The sequence below is a fragment of the Panulirus ornatus genome, chromosome 11 (genome assembly GCF_036320965.1).
Source record: "Panulirus ornatus isolate Po-2019 chromosome 11, ASM3632096v1, whole genome shotgun sequence".
Classification (NCBI taxonomy): Eukaryota; Metazoa; Arthropoda; class Malacostraca; order Decapoda; family Palinuridae; genus Panulirus; species Panulirus ornatus.
In genome coordinates this window covers 20,252,703-20,269,326 of record NC_092234.1, presented here as the reverse complement: position 1 = coordinate 20,269,326, position 16,624 = coordinate 20,252,703, and the positions used below count along the sequence as shown (strand labels likewise).

General features: G+C 46.9%; 1 protein-coding gene across 3 annotated transcripts in view; it reads left to right on the top strand.

Annotated features, from left to right (window-relative positions):
* Nucleotides 1–12,341, top strand: part of LOC139751364 (DNA-directed RNA polymerase II subunit RPB1-like) — a 37,099-nt gene extending 24,758 nt beyond the window's left edge. For all 3 annotated transcript variants that reach the window (XM_071666728.1, XM_071666727.1, XM_071666729.1), the window contains exons 3-11: nucleotides 953–1,222; nucleotides 1,774–1,958; nucleotides 3,240–3,370; nucleotides 4,636–5,149; nucleotides 7,180–7,402; nucleotides 7,837–8,082; nucleotides 8,359–8,568; nucleotides 9,038–10,084; nucleotides 11,934–12,341. In XM_071666728.1, coding sequence (XP_071522829.1) covers nucleotides 953–1,222; nucleotides 1,774–1,958; nucleotides 3,240–3,370; nucleotides 4,636–5,149; nucleotides 7,180–7,402; nucleotides 7,837–8,082; nucleotides 8,359–8,568; nucleotides 9,038–10,084; nucleotides 11,934–12,326 — 3,219 coding nt within the window. In that variant the 3' untranslated portion in view covers nucleotides 12,327–12,341. The remainder of the gene's footprint in view (nucleotides 1–952; nucleotides 1,223–1,773; nucleotides 1,959–3,239; nucleotides 3,371–4,635; nucleotides 5,150–7,179; nucleotides 7,403–7,836; nucleotides 8,083–8,358; nucleotides 8,569–9,037; nucleotides 10,085–11,933) is intronic.
* The last annotated feature ends 4,283 nt before the right edge of the window (nucleotides 12,342–16,624 follow it).

Sequence of the window (16,624 nt, the reverse complement as noted above, 5' to 3'; positions counted from 1 at the left end):
GACATAAATTAACTATATTCATAATTTACATATAATCGCAATACTATCGCTCTTACCTAGTGGATAGTATCACTAAAACACGAAAAATTTCCTCCTATCAATCCTAAGACAACCGAGCACTAACGTGGCTGGCTGACCCCCACACGAGGACAGCTGACCAAACCAACGAGAGCAAGTGGCCAGGCCAAGTGACCGGCCGCTGCAAACTGAATGAAACATATTGTGGCCGACCCGTGGTCAGGCAGGTTTGTGGCCGACCCGTGGTCAGGCAGGTTTGTGGCCGACCCGTGGTCAGGCAGGATTGCTGATTACTCCATAAAGTTGACACAAGCATTGCGTGCTAGATTAGCTAAAAAAAACATTCATATGCTCAAATATGATATAACAAAGATGGCTACGTGAAAACGACCTCTGTTTATAAAAGATAACGTGGAATATATATAAAAAATCAATAATTAAGTTACAGTTAACGGAAAATGTCTACATCGGTAGGGCAGATCACTAGGGCGTCAACATTGCCTAGGTAGGACATATTGCAGCGCAAATGATATCAGCTTCATACGTCATGTTGGTTATCACTGTGAGAGGACAACTAGTATGAACTTAATTAAGTAAATACTTGTACGTAGTTAATATGGGCATACTGAAAATTTGACACCATCTTCCAGTCGTTAGTGTACTCTCGTCCTCACACCACATTAATCCGTGTTTCTGATATCTTCCATCACCACATACAAACTCGAAATGACCCAGTGATATGTTGTTGTTCGTATTACTTTATGAATGTTTACACTGGTTATTATTCTACACAGGGGACTGGCGCATTACCTGATCGAAACGTTGGGTTCAATCTTGATGTGATCAATTCTGTTATTCCTCTTATCTTTTTCATGACGAGCATCATCATTATTACTATGATCGTGAAGTGTCTCACTGTCTTATATACCCACAGCGCCGCATGTCCGTAACCAAGGGAGGCATCAAATACGCTGAGGTGTACGAGAATGGTCGACCCAAGCTAGGCGGTCTGATGGATCCGCGTCAGGGGTGTCTGGACCGACATACCCGCTGTACCACCTGTGCCGGCAACATGATCGACTGTCCCGGACATTTTGGCCACCTGGACCTGGCCAAACCCGTCTACCACGTCGGCTTCTTGGTCAAGACCATCAAGATCGTGCGATGCGTGTGCTTCTACTGCAGCAAACTCTTGTATAACGCGGTGAGAGAGTCACTTATCTTTACTTGGGGGTGTCTGATCTCGTTATGAGATTACTCATCAATATCCGTAGCCATATCATTCTATTTTTGATACACTGTGTTTGTCTGTCTTTGGCTTTCTGTCTAGCAACGTGGCGTATACTACAGTGCGTTTGTATCCAGGATTAGTGTGAAATGTTGCGTCATGGTACATAAATACATAAATTATTGTATCTTAGTTATCTTATTCAGGGTATTACATACGAATTTCTCCTTCACCAGGATATAACTGCACGCGGAAGGGTTACATTATGGTGCTCTGTCTTCATTTATACTTAGTTTAAGGAAGCTAAACAAGCCACTGTGCATGTCTGTCTTGATTGCCGTACCTCTCAAAGTAACATAGCGATTCTTGATATATTTGAGATGTATGGGACAGGTTTTCTAAATGACCAACTGCTATTATATACTTATACGTCATTCACTAAATACGTTTTATCACTGTCGTTTCAACGTTGACCTTATTGGTTTAAGCCATCACCAGCACACCCAGTAACGCTCTTATACTTACAGCAACACCCAAAAATCCGCGAGATTGTGACCAAGTCGAAAGGGCAGCCCCGGAAGCGGCTGCTGCACGTGTACAACCTGTGTAAGGATAAGATGATCTGTGAAGGTGGTGACGAGGTGGACGTCACCAAGGACCCCGACCAGCCCACCGACCTCAAGAAGACCGTTGGACATGGTGGCTGTGGCAGGTCTCAACTTATTTTCTATACTATAAATTGATATAACCCACACACTGGTATGAACAAACACATAGACTGAAAACAAATATCTAACTGACGAAAATGAAGATTGGAAGAACATGGAGGTATTTTATCAAATGCAGTGAGGAGTTTTGGCCAGGAGAGTGACGCAGATGTGCGAGTACGAAGGGAGGAGGGTGAGTGGTTCCCGGTGAGGGTGGGTTTGCTTCAAGAAGGGTGTGTGGTGTCGCCATGATTCTTTTACTTTACTAGAAGGATGTTGACAGAAATGTAAGCAAGGGGCACGAGCTGGTTTGCGGTGTGTGTGTGTGTGTGTGTATTTGGGGGGGGGATTGAAATGTGAATCAGTTGCTGTTTGCAGATGACACGGCTGCCGTGGAAAACTCAAGGGAGAAACGAGAGAAGCTGATGGCAGAGTCTGAGAAAATCTCCGAGAGAAGAAAGTTGAGAGTAAATATGAACAAAAGCAATGAGGTGCAGCGTGTGGGTGAGACACAATGTTTATGTTAGGGTAGTTACAGTCTGGAGGAAGTGGAGTGCCTTTGGTAGTACGTGAGAGTAAACGACGCGGCCGACGGAACCAAAGACGCTGAAGTGAAGGTGGGAGAGGAAGCTAAGATTTTGTTTGCAGTACGAGTGTGTGAAGGTGAGGTTAGTGTCTGGTAGCGCAAAAATGGGTATGTTTGAAAGCGTAGGAGTACCGACAGTTTTGTATGGATGTGAGTCTTGTTACCTAAATGCAGGAGAAAGAAAGAGGGAACGTGTTGGAAATGAAATGCTTGAAGATGATATGTGGTGTGAAGCGGGGTGACCATGTATATAAAAACTGTGTATGAGATATATGGTAGTTAGCGGAGTCTGACATTGTATGGAAATATGGAGAGGATGAGCGGAGAAAGTCTCATGAAGAGGATCTTTGTGACAGACTCCACTTCGCATCAAACCAAACTTGTAGGCAATAGTTATATACAGACCAGTCATATAGGAGTACCACTCTATATATGAAGATCATAAACTGCTCATGAGATAGGAGTACTAGATAATATACGAGGATCATAAACCAGTCATATGATAGGAATACTAGATAATATACGAGGATCATAAACCAGTCATGAGATAGGAATACTAGATAATATACGAGGATCATAAACCAGTCATATGATAGGAATACTAGATAATATACGAGGATCATAAACCAGTCATGAGACAGGAATACTAGTTAGTGTCAGTGGGTCACATTAACCAGTCTGATATGTTAGTGTTGTCCAGGTACCAGCCGAACGTAAAGCGTGTGGGCCTGGACCTGGTGGCTGAGTGGAAGCATGTCAACGAAGACACACAGGAACGCAAGCAGATCCTTTCTGCCGAGCGGTTGTACGAGATCTTCAAACACATCTCAGGTCAGTGTGTGTGTGTGTGGGGGGGGGGGGGGGGGGGGGGACTGTTGTGTGTTACGGCCAGAGTCTTACACTCGTGTTGTCTCGTCTCATAACCTTGTATATATGTACCATGTCTTTATTCTGTGTATGTTTGCCCACACACACACACACACACACACACACTCTAGCCTAAGCCAGGTTCCCAGTTATCGACCAGCCCCGAGGGGAGGATGAACACCTAGGTTGGGTGTAGGCCGACTGCCACGTCCAAGATTCGAATCCTTGTTGGTGCGACCTCGGGCTGGCTCATGGTCAGTAACACAAAACCCTACACCACGTGTGTGTGTGTGTGTTTATAATGGCTTATTTTTATGTACTTATAATTAATGAAGTTCAACACTCGAAGGTGTGATTACTGTTGCTTTATGACATAGAGAGAGATTTACGCGCGCGTTGCACCATCTCTTACCTTGGTATATATATGTTAAAATAACATGTGTAAACCATATATGTACACTACACAAGCTCATGCCTGGTACCCGGTCATCGATCAGCCCCGCAGGGGAAGACGAGCATTAGCTATGAGGCAGCCGCCCTGTTTGGGACTGGAACCCAGGCGGGTTGGATTGGCGAGTCGCAGCGCTGTTTCTGCTCTGTGTGTGTGTGTGTGTGGGGGGGGGGGGGGTTATTTACCTTTCCGTATGTACGAGAGAGGAAAGCTTTACTCTGGTGGGGGCCACACATCGCTCCATCTTGTTTCTATCCTATCCATTGTCGTGTATATCTGTCTCGTCCTCACTTGTCATATTGGATAACTTTTGCGGTTATATACAAAAAAATTTCACATCTCGTTTTTACTCATCGTATTATCCGGTTGAGTTCCGTTTAGTCTTTAAAAATTGGCCACTATCATCAGTTTCCTTAAACTCAGTGAGGAACTTTAAGATGTGATGCTGCCTCTGGTGGACCGACCATCCGTCATCGTGTGCACTTGTGGACACAATCGTGAAGACGCAGTTACACGAGTCTCGCAGTGTGGAAGGTTATAAGGCATGAACGTCCAGCCTCCACAGTTATGTGAGCACTGTAGACAACTGGCCCTCATCCTTCACCTTCTAAGATTGCACAGTTTGAACTTACTTAGTGTAAGATCTGAACATTTACATTCACTCGTTGTTACGCTGAACTAGAGAGTAGAGAGGAGTTATAGTAGTTTGGATTATGAACTTGTGGACTGAGGGAGGTGTAGTGGGTTGGTGTGGTAGATGTGTGTGTATGTTTTGCAGACGAGGAGTGCTACCTGCTGGGGATGGACCCGAAGTTTGCCCGGCCAGACTGGATGATCCTGACGGTGCTGCCGGTACCACCACTGCCCGTGCGGCCGGCCGTCGTCATGTACGGCTCGGCCCGCAACCAGGACGACCTCACACACAAGCTGGCCGACATCATCAAGGCCAACAACGAGCTGATCCGCAACGAGCAGTCAGGCGCAGCCGCCCACATCATCTCGGAGAACATCAAAAACCTGCAGTTCCACGTGGCCACTATGACGGACAACGACATGCCCGGCATGCCCAGGGCCCTCCAGAAGTCTGGCCGGCCCCTGAAGGCCATCAAGTCCCGTCTCAAGGGCAAGGAAGGTCGCATCCGAGGTAACCTGATGGGCAAGAGGGTGGACTTCTCGGCCCGAACCGTCATCACGGCCGACCCCAACCTGGGCATAGACCAGGTGGGCGTGCCAAGATCCATCGCCCAGAACCTCACCTACCCCGAGATCGTCACGCCCTACAATATGACCAAGTTAGTCTCCCTAACCCTCTTTGTCATCAGTCTCGCAGATGACTTTATCCTTTCACTTCACCATCTTCACCAGGAGGTTATCATCACCATCACATCCATCATCCAATGACGCAAACACTGTCATCATATCATCACTATCATTACATGGTCATTACATCACACCACCGTGGTCGTCAACATCATCACACCACTCCACTCTTACTGTCACCACCGATCATCACATGATAATCTCCTAACATGATCATCACATGATAATCTCCTCCTAACATGATCATCACATGATAATCTCCTAACATGATCATCACATGATAATCTCCTCCTAACATGATCATCACATGATAATCTCCTCCTAACATGATCATCACATGATAATCTCCTCCTAACATGATCATCACATGATAATCTCTTCCTAACATGATCATCACATGATAATCTCTTCCTAACATGATCATCACATGATCATCACATGATAATCTCTTCCTAACATGATCATCACATGATAATCTCCTAACATGATCATCACATGATAATCTCCTCCTAACATGATCATCACATGATAATCTCCTAACATGATCATCACATGATAATCTCCTAACATGATCATCACATGATAATCTCCTCCTAACATGATCATCACATGATAATCTCCTCCTAACATGATCATCACATGATAATCTCCTCCTAACATGATCATCACATGATAATCTCCTCCTAACATGATCATCACATGATAATCTCCTCCTAACATGATCATCACATGATAATCTCCTCCTAACATGATCATCACATGATAATCTCCTCCTAACATGATCATCACATGATAATCTCCTCCTAACATGATCATCACATGATAATCTCCTAACATGATCATCACATGATAATCTCCTCCTAACATGATCATCACATGATAATCTCCTCCTAACATGATCATCACATGATAATCTCCTCCTAACATGATCATCACATGATAATCTCCTCCTAACATGATCATCACATGATAATCTCCTCCTAACATGATCATCACATGATAATCTCCTAACATGATCACCACATGATAATCTCCTCCTAACATGATCATCACATGATAATCTCCTCCTAACATGATCATCACATGATAATCTCCTCCTAACATGATCATCACATGATAATCTCCTCCTAACATGATCATCACATGATAATCTCCTCCTAACATGATCATCACATGATATCTCCTAACATGACACCACATGAATCTCCTCCTAACATGATCATCACATGATAATCTCTTCCTAACATGATCATCACATGATAATCTCCTCCTAACATGATCATCACATGATAATCTCCTCCTAACATGATCATCACATGATAATCTCCTCCTAACATGATCATCACAGACTGACATGATCACCTCACCATGGAGATGACATCAGTATAGTCAGCACAATTCTCCCATAGAGAGTGTCACATGGTTTCCCCCTTACATAGACAGTTACACCTTTATCAACACATCGCCACTGTTTTGTTTCGTCTTTGCACATTAATGATCAACTCGGCGAGTTTCTGGTAATGCCTCACCTCTCCCGACCGCCATCAAACCTTTATCGCGAGCAGACGTGTTCCTCGGGAGCTCCAGTTCACCTTGGTGCTACGGATAATGTGGCCTGCTCCAGGTTATCTCTCTCTTATCACACTGAAGTATAGTGACTTTCCTGATCATGTTTCTTGAATACAGGGACAACATTAGCTATCCTCTTCAGGACCTTTCTTCCTCTCAGCGGTCTGGAGAACATCTCATGCAGTTGTCAACTGTTCAGTCTGTACACTGCTCGAGCACCCTACTATAACACTCCATGATGTCAGTGAGCCTTATATAGGCATATAATGTCAGTGAGCTTTATATAGGCATATAGTGTGCTCATGAGTTGTTATGTATGGCTCTGGTATGTATAGCTAATTCACTACTGTACATGGTGTCCATCCCAGTCTAGTATTACTAATAGTAGTTTAACGTGAAGACCATACTTGCTGGCAGTTTGTGCACACTACAGGATGATGGAGTTGGTGCAGCGGGGGAACAACCAGTACCCAGGCGCTAAGTACATTGTCCGGGACAACGGGGCGAGGATAGACCTGCGCTACCACCCGAAGCCGTCCGACCTGCACCTGCAGAGCGGCTACCGGGTCGAGCGTCACATTACTGACGGCGACCTAATCATCTTCAACCGACAGCCAACACTTCACAAGATGTCCATGATGGGACACAAGGTTAAGGTAAGGAAGAAGTCATGTGTCAAAACATGTCAAGGTAAATATCTGATGTACGATGGAAGAGGAAAATGTCAAATGAAAGATTTCCAAATATAATAATAATATTTACTGTGAAGAAAGAAATATTTGGAACATTTTACCATCTTTAATCGCAGCCTTTGTTAGATTTAACGAAACAACTATTAGATATGGTGAGGTAAAGATGTCTTAATCGTCACCAGACAAGACTCAGGCAGATGGAGAAACCATTCATATACACATCTGAAAACTTTTCATCTCGTTTAAAACCGATTTTAATCTTTTCCTTTTAAAAGTCATGATGTGATGAGCGCTACGCGGTAGCCTTGCCACGTGACAAAATCTGACCTTAGTTACGTGTAGGTAGGGCGGCAGGTTAATCCCTGAAAGAGACAGCCATCATCAGGAGACCGTCACAGGTGCTGCCGTGGTCAACATTCCGGCTGAACCTGTCGGTGACGTCGCCGTACAACGCGGACTTCGACGGCGACGAGATGAACCTGCACGTACCGCAGAGCATGGAGACCCGCGCCGAGATCGAGAACCTTCACTTGACACCCAGGATGGTGGTGACGCCTCAGTCCAACCGGCCAGTCATGGGCATCGTACAGGATACCCTTACTGCCGTCCGCAAGATGACCAAGAGGGACGTCTTCCTCGAGAAGGTACGCCACTTGCGATACATCTCTCCACTTTCCCTCTTATACCTAACTCCATCTTGAAATTCTCGAGCCAAGAAATCTCTTGATACTGGAAATTATAAGAGATGGACATGGCCTCCTACCCTATTGACATAAGGTAATATTTATGATAACTTCAGCAAAAGTCTCGTACACTTAGTGATCATGGAGCCATATTGGTACTTGCATGAGCCTATTATTTTCTTCCCGAGTTTTCTTGGTTCTTGTCTTAAGGAAGTCTATTGCCACGCTTGCCTACAGGCGGAAATGATGAACCTGCTAATGTTCCTGCCCATCTGGGATGGTCGGATGCCACAGCCGGCCATCTTGAAGCCTCGACCATTGTGGACAGGCAAGCAACTCTTCTCACTCATCATCCCTGGCAACCTGAACCTGGTCAAGACCCACGCCACACACCCAGACGACGAGGACGATGGGCCCTACAAGTGGATCTCCCCCGGCGACACCAAGGTCAGCCCCTCCCTGCATACCATAACATTAGCCCCAGGGGTCAGGTAAGGTCAGGACCTGGTAGATAAGGTCATTAGAAACACAACACATAGTAGACGGGAACACAAACCAAATAGCACAGTAGACGTTACCCGAGATGATTTTCGGTAGATGAGGTCAATGAGGGTATGTGGCCACTAAGGTAACTGACATTAGTTTAATACTGGATGGGAACCACTTTAGACATCTTAATGTGAAGTTTGTTTATAATATGATTAGCTTACATGAAGTTATAAGGAATCAGATGAAGACAGGCGAAGTCAGTAGTCATCCCAGTATTGCTGGTTGAAACAGGTTTGGTCAAGTAAGGTTACATAAAGCCTTGGTCTGTGATACGTTATAGTGAACATAGTGAGGTACATTGAGGTGCAGCAGAGTTGTAAGTTAAGTTAGCCATGATGGAGTTGATTATTACCATTGTTGCATGCAGGTGCTGGTGGAACACGGGGAGCTGATCATGGGCATCTTATGCAAGAAGACTCTGGGGGCGAGCTCAGGGTCGATGTTGCACGTAGCCTGGATGGAGTTGGGGCATGAGATTGCTGGTCGCTTCTACGGTAACATCCAGACGGTTGTGAACAACTGGTTGCTCCTGGAAGGTCACAGCATCGGCATCGGCGACACCATCTCTGACCCCAACACTTACAAGGTCATCCAGGACACCATCAGGAAGGCTAAGGATGATGTGATTGAGGTCATCCACAAGGCACACAATGATGAACTGGAGCCCACCCCTGGCAACACACTGAGGCAGACCTTCGAGAACCAAGTGAACCGAATCTTGAATGATGCCCGAGACAAGACTGGAGGCTCGGCCAAGAAATCGTTGACAGAGTATAACAACCTGAAGGCCATGGTGGTGGCTGGCTCCAAGGGCTCTAACATCAACATCTCGCAGGTTATCGCCTGTGTCGGGCAGCAGAACGTCGAGGGCAAGAGAATTCCCTTCGGTTTCCGAAAGAGGACGCTGCCTCACTTCATCAAGGACGACTTCGGCCCAGAGTCCCGCGGCTTTGTTGAGAACTCGTATTTGGCCGGCCTCACGCCCTCCGAGTTCTACTTCCATGCCATGGGAGGCCGCGAGGGCCTCATCGATACGGCCGTCAAGACGGCGGAGACTGGTTACATCCAGCGGCGTCTCATTAAGGCCATGGAGAGTGTGATGGTCAACTATGATGGCACAGTGAGGAACAGCGTCGGCCAGGTCATCCAGCTCAGGTACGGTGAGGACGGCCTCGCTGGCGAGTTTGTGGAGTTCCAGAACCTTCCCACAGTCAAGCTCTCCAACCGACGCTTCGAGGACCGCTACCGCTTCGATGTGTCCAACGAACGTTACCTGAGGAAGCTCTTCACGGAGGAGGTGGTCCGGGATATCCTGGGTTCCCCGCCCGCCGTCAGTACCCTGGAAACAGAGTGGCACCGTTTGCAGGAGGACAGGCGGATCCTACGGCAGGTCTTCCCCAAGGGCGACACCAAGGTAAGGCCAGCGGGGCTGACCACGACGAATTTTCCTCCCGGGGTCGTCGGGTGTAGATTTGCATGTGTTCACTCACCAAATGCTTCCTGCCTGACAGGACCTACGCTTCTCATTGTATATATTTTCTCTCGCGTTGAACTGCTTACCATGCAAGGAACTTCAGTTAGCGACCCACTGGCCTCAGCTGACGACCTGGGAAACAAAATTGCCGTCGAGGGAAGAACACGGGTAATCATACCCGAGTCTTATGCCAGCCTAAAGTAAATTGGTTATCTGTGTTGTTAACCTCTGGTGTACGACGACCTAACGACTTTAGAACGACGACTTAACCTCATAAATATGACTTAACCCATTGGCCACTACGGCTTTCCACTTTTAAGTACGATCAATATATTCATCGTACACTATCTTAGAGGCTAAAGTCTTCGTACTCGAGGGGCTGTCTTATTCAGAGGGTTACAGTCTGTTACATCATAAGAGTTACAATTTACCCTGAAGGTACACATGTTCTTAGAATTTACCTTTAACACCTGAAGTTCATCCATGTCTTCAGGATTTTTCAATTGGACTGGTGATTATAACTTGACAAATGACGGTGGTAATGACTCTGGCAATATAAAAGCCTAAGCGCAAACAACCGATAGTTATATCTGTGTGCGTTTAAATCTTACCCATCCATACACCAAAACAGCTCAGTAATAACACATTAGTTTCTGAAGTGAATACGTAAACTGCTCCAGACAAGTCACCTGGTAGATAGAATTAATGTACGTATTTAGGAAAATGAACAGTGCAAAAGCAGCTTATTAAAAGTTCACCTGCTATTGAGAATGTTAGAATTTTTATAAACATCAGTCTTATCATAAGATAGTGGCCGGGAAGTCAATAATATCCCAACCAAATCTTGCTGGCAGAACGCACACCAAATGAATGGTGTATGTATACTGTGACCTGCACATACCTAATTAGACGAGGCAATCCCACTTTCAAGCTGCATCTCGCTTTTGGAGATAATCAACTTAATTGTGCCGCACTATCAAACTTTATTCCGGTAAGCAGTATAGCTGCCAAGAACTTTGCTTCCGTTAAGTAAACATTATGTGAAAATTAAGGGCTCTGTACTATTTGGAACTGTAGTATCTTCGTTGCGTACGGTAAAAAAACCTTGCTGTCATACAGTATTCTTCGTTGTCATATATAGACGTTTGATTGGATGACTTATCTATTTTGGGGATGTAATATGAACATTGATTATAAACTCATGAGACATTTATGACCAGTGAAGTATAAAATGACAGTGTTCAGTATGTAACTACAGATTATTGTGCTACAGTAACTAACAAAAAATATGAAATTAGTTTGCTTTATTTTGGGAGGAACTATTTGTTTGCCTTTCAAGTGAAACGTTTATAAAATTGTTCGCTGGTCTATATTCAGGCAAAACAAAGATCCTTCTTAAATGAAAACTATTGAAAACCCCTTTTCAGAACTGGTACAAATTTCCATTCATAGTGGAACTTTTCACCAAATTTTCGTTTTAAAGACAAATCATTTTAGCTGCTGAAAATCTGACCTATGACGGTGATAGAAAACTCAATTTTCAAGAAGCATTTGTTATTCTACAGTAAACCAAGCTTAGTAACAGGTGTATTCTTAACTCACAAAAATGTGCACGTTTTGCATGTATTGCCGTTTATGCACATTTGATTTATTTGATGAAATGGAAATTATAATGTTCTTGTCTGTTCCTTGGGTGGGAAGAAGACATGAATGCCACTTATGAGGCGGAAACGGCCGCCATCTTTATTTTAACAGTAAACAAACAGTAATTATCAGGTTGGCCACACAGGTGGTGCTGCCGTGCAACCTGGAGCGGATGATCTGGAACGTGCAGAAGATCTTCCACATTAACAAACGCACACAAACTGACTTGTCGCCCGTGAGGGTGGTGGAGGCCATCCAGACGATGCTCAGTAAGTGCGTCATTGTGTCTGGCAACGACCGCATCAGCAGGCAGGCCAACGAGAACGCCACCTTCCTCTTCCAGTGTCTGGTGAGGTCAACACTCTGCACCAAGAAGGTCTCGGAGGAATACAAGCTTACCACCGAGGCCTTCAACTGGCTCATCGGTGAGATCGAAACCCGCTTCAACCAGGCCATCGTAAGTATTTCTATTCACCAGTTTGATTTTTGTGTATTTCAAAAGCCATTCCAAGTGATATATTCAATATTTTACGTTTAACTAACCGGAACTATCGATACTTTGAGCAAGACCGGACTCCGCTTAGTGTGACCAGGCCTCTCTGACCAGACCTACAGACAAGATTCACACGTAGGGGTTGTATCGTCGTGATCAAGGGTCGTAACTTATTGCTTAACAGACGTGCTCGAGGTTAAATAATATGACAATGAGACATTGGTATATATATATATATATATATATATATATATATATATATATATATATATATATATATATATATATATATACATATATATATATATATATATATATATATATATATATATATATATATATATATATATATATTATCCCTGGGGATAGGGGAGAAAGAATACTTCCCACGTATTCCCTGCGTGTCGTAGAAGGCGACTAAAAGGGGAGGAAGCGGGGGGCTGGAAATCCTCCCCTCTCGTTTTTTTTTTTTTTTTTTTAATTTTCCAAAAGAAGGAACAGAGAATTGGGCCAAGTGAGGGTATTCCCTCAAAGGCCCAGTCCTCTGTTCTTAACGCTACCTCGCTAACGCGGGAAATGGCGAATAGTTTGAAAGAAAAAAAAAAAAAAAAATATATATATATATATATATATATATATATATATATATATATATAATGGGAAATAAAGCTACCATCAGCTTTAACGGTGTAAGATCGATCACAATTATGGTATGTGTTATTGCACCGTGACACGCTATAGACGATATTAACGCTTATGGGAAGCTAGACGTCGGTAATCATTTGTCAGTCTTTATTAACAAGTTCCATACCCTGCCCCAGGATCTGGTACCATCCATACCCTGCCCCAGGATCTGATACAATCCATACCCTGCCCCAGGATCTGGTACCATCCATGCCCTGCCCCAGGATCTGATACAATCCATACCCTGCCCCAGGATCTGGTACCATCCATACCCTGCCCCAGGATCTGATACAATCCATACCCTGCCCCAGGATCTGATACAATCCATACCCTGCCCCAGGATCTGGTACCATCCATACCCTGCCCCAGGATCTGGTACCATCCATACCCTGCCCCAGGATCTGGTACCATCCATACCCTGCCCCAGGATCTGGTACCATCCATACCCTGCCCCAGGATCTGATACAATCCATACCCTGCCCCAGGATCTGGTACCATCCATACCCTGCCCCAGGATCTGATACAATCCATACCCTGCCCCAGGATCTGATACAATCCATACCCTGCCCCAGGATCTGATACAATCCATACCCTGCCCCAGGATCTGATACAATCCATACCCTGCCCCAGGATCTGATACAATCCATACCCTGCCCCAGGATCTGATACAATCCATACCCTGCCCCAGGATCTGATACAATCCATACCCTGCCCCAGGATCTGATACAATCCATACCCTGCCCCAGGATCTGATACAATCCATACCCTGCCCCAGGATCTGATACAATCCATACCCTGCCCCAGGATCTGATACAATCCATACCCTGCCCCAGGATCTGATACAATCCATACCCTGCCCCAGGATCTGATACAATCCATACCCTGCCCCAGGATCTGATACAATCCATACCCTGCCCCAGGATCTGGTACCATCCATGCCCTGCCCCAGGATCTGATACAATCCATACCCTGCCCCAGGATCTGATACAATCCATACCCTGCCCCAGGATCTGATACAATCCATACCCTGCCCCAGGATCTGGTACCATCCATACCCTGCCCCAGGATCTGGTACCATCCATGCCCTGCCCCAGGATCTGATACAATCCATACCCTGCCCCAGGATCTGATACAATCCATACCCTGCCCCAGGATCTGGTACCATCCATACCCTGCCCCAGGATCTGGTACCATCCATACCCTGCCCCAGGATCTGATACAATCCATACCCTGCCCCAGGATCTGGTACCATCCATACCCTGCCCCAGGATCTGATACAATCCATACCCTGCCCCAGGATCTGGTACCATCCATACCCTGCCCCAGGATCTGGTACCATCCATACCCTGCCCCAGGATCTGGTACCATCCATACCCTGCCCCAGGATCTGATACAATCCATACCCTGCCCCAGGATCTGATACAATCCATACCCTGCCCCAGGATCTGGTACCATCCATACCCTGCCCCAGGATCTGATACAATCCATACCCTGCCCCAGGATCTGATACAATCCATACCCTGCCCCAGGATCTGATACAATCCATACCCTGCCCCAGGATCTGGTACCATCCATACCCTGCCCCAGGATCTGATACAATCCATACCCTGCCCCAGGATCTGATACAATCCATACCCTGCCCCAGGATCTGATACAATCCATACCCTGCCCCAGGATCTGATACAATCCATACCCTGCCCCAGGATCTGATACAATCCATACCCTGCCCCAGGATCTGATACAATCCATACCCTGCCCCAGGATCTGATACAATCCATACCCTGCCCCAGGATCTGGTACCATCCATACCCTGCCCCAGGATCTGATACAATCCATACCCTGCCCCAGGATCTGGTACCATCCATACCCTGCCCCAGGATCTGGTACCATCCATACCCTGCCCCAGGATCTGATACAATCCATACCCTGCCCCAGGATCTGGTACCATCCATACCCTGCCCCAGGATCTGATACAATCCATACCCTGCCCCAGGATCTGGTACCATCCATGCCCTGCCCCAGGATCTGATACAATCCATACCCTGCCCCAGGATCTGATACAATCCATACCCTGCCCCAGGATCTGATACAATCCATACCCTGCCCCAGGATCTGGTACCATCCATACCCTGCCCCAGGATCTGGTACCATCCATACCCTGCCCCAGGATCTGGTACCATCCATACCCTGCCCCAGGATCTGATACAATCCATACCCTGCCCCAGGATCTGGTACCATCCATACCCTGCCCCAGGATCTGGTACCATCCATACCCTGCCCCAGGATCTGGTACCATCCATACCCTGCCCCAGGATCTGGTACCATCCATACCCTGCCCCAGGATCTGGTACCATCCATACCCTGCCCCAGGATCTGGTACCATCCATGCCCTGCCCCAGGATCTGATACAATCCATACCCTGCCCCAGGATCTGGTACCATCCATACCCTGCCCCAGGATCTGGTACCATCCATACCCTGCCCCAGGATCTGGTACCATCCATACCCTGCCCCAGGATCTGGTACCATCCATACCCTGCCCCAGGATCTGGTACCATCCATACCCTGCCCCAGGATCTGGTACCATCCATACCCTGCCCCAGGATCTGGTACCATCCATACCCTGCCCCAGGATCTGGTACCATCCATACCCTGCCCCAGGATCTGGTACCATCCATACCCTGCCCCAGGATCTGGTACCATCCATACCCTGCCCCAGGATCTGGTACCATCCATACCCTGCCCCAGGATCTGATACAATCCATACCCTGCCCCAGGATCTGGTACCATCCATACCCTGCCCCAGGATCTGGTACCATCCATACCCTGCCCCAGGATCTGGTACCATCCATACCCTGCCCCAGGATCTGGTACCATCCATACCCTGCCCCAGGATCTGATACAATCCATACCCTGCCCCAGGATCTGGTACCATCCATACCCTGCCCCAGGATCTGGTACCATCCATACCCTGCCCCAGGATCTGGTACCATCCATACCCTGCCCCAGGATCTGGTACCATCCATACCCTGCCTCAGGATCTGGTACCATCCATACCCTGCCCCAGGATCTGGTACCATCCATACCCTGCCCCAGGATCTGGTACCATCCATACCCTGCCCCAGGATCTGGTACCATCCATACCCTGCCCCAGGATCTGGTACCATCCATACCCTGCCCCAGGATCTGGTACCATCCATACCCTGCCCCAGGATCTGGTACCATCCATACCCTGCCCCAGGATCTGGTACCATCCATACCCTGCCCCAGGATCTGGTACCATCCATACCCTGCCCCAGGATCTGGTACCATCCATACCCTGCCCCAGGATCTGGTACCATCCATACCCTGCCCCAGGATCTGGTACCATCCATACCCTGCCCCAGGATCTGGTACCATCCATACCCTGCCCCAGGATCTGGTACCATCCATACCCTGCCCCAGGATCTGGTACCATCCATACCCTGCCCCAGGATCTGGTACCATCCATACCCTGCCCCAGGATCTGGTACCATCCATACCCTGCCCCAGGATCTGGTACCATCCATACCCTGCCCCAGGATCTGGTACCATCCATACCCTGCCCCAGGATCTGGTACCATCCATACCCTGCCCCAGGATCTGGTACCATCCATACCCTGCCCCAGGATCTGGTACCAT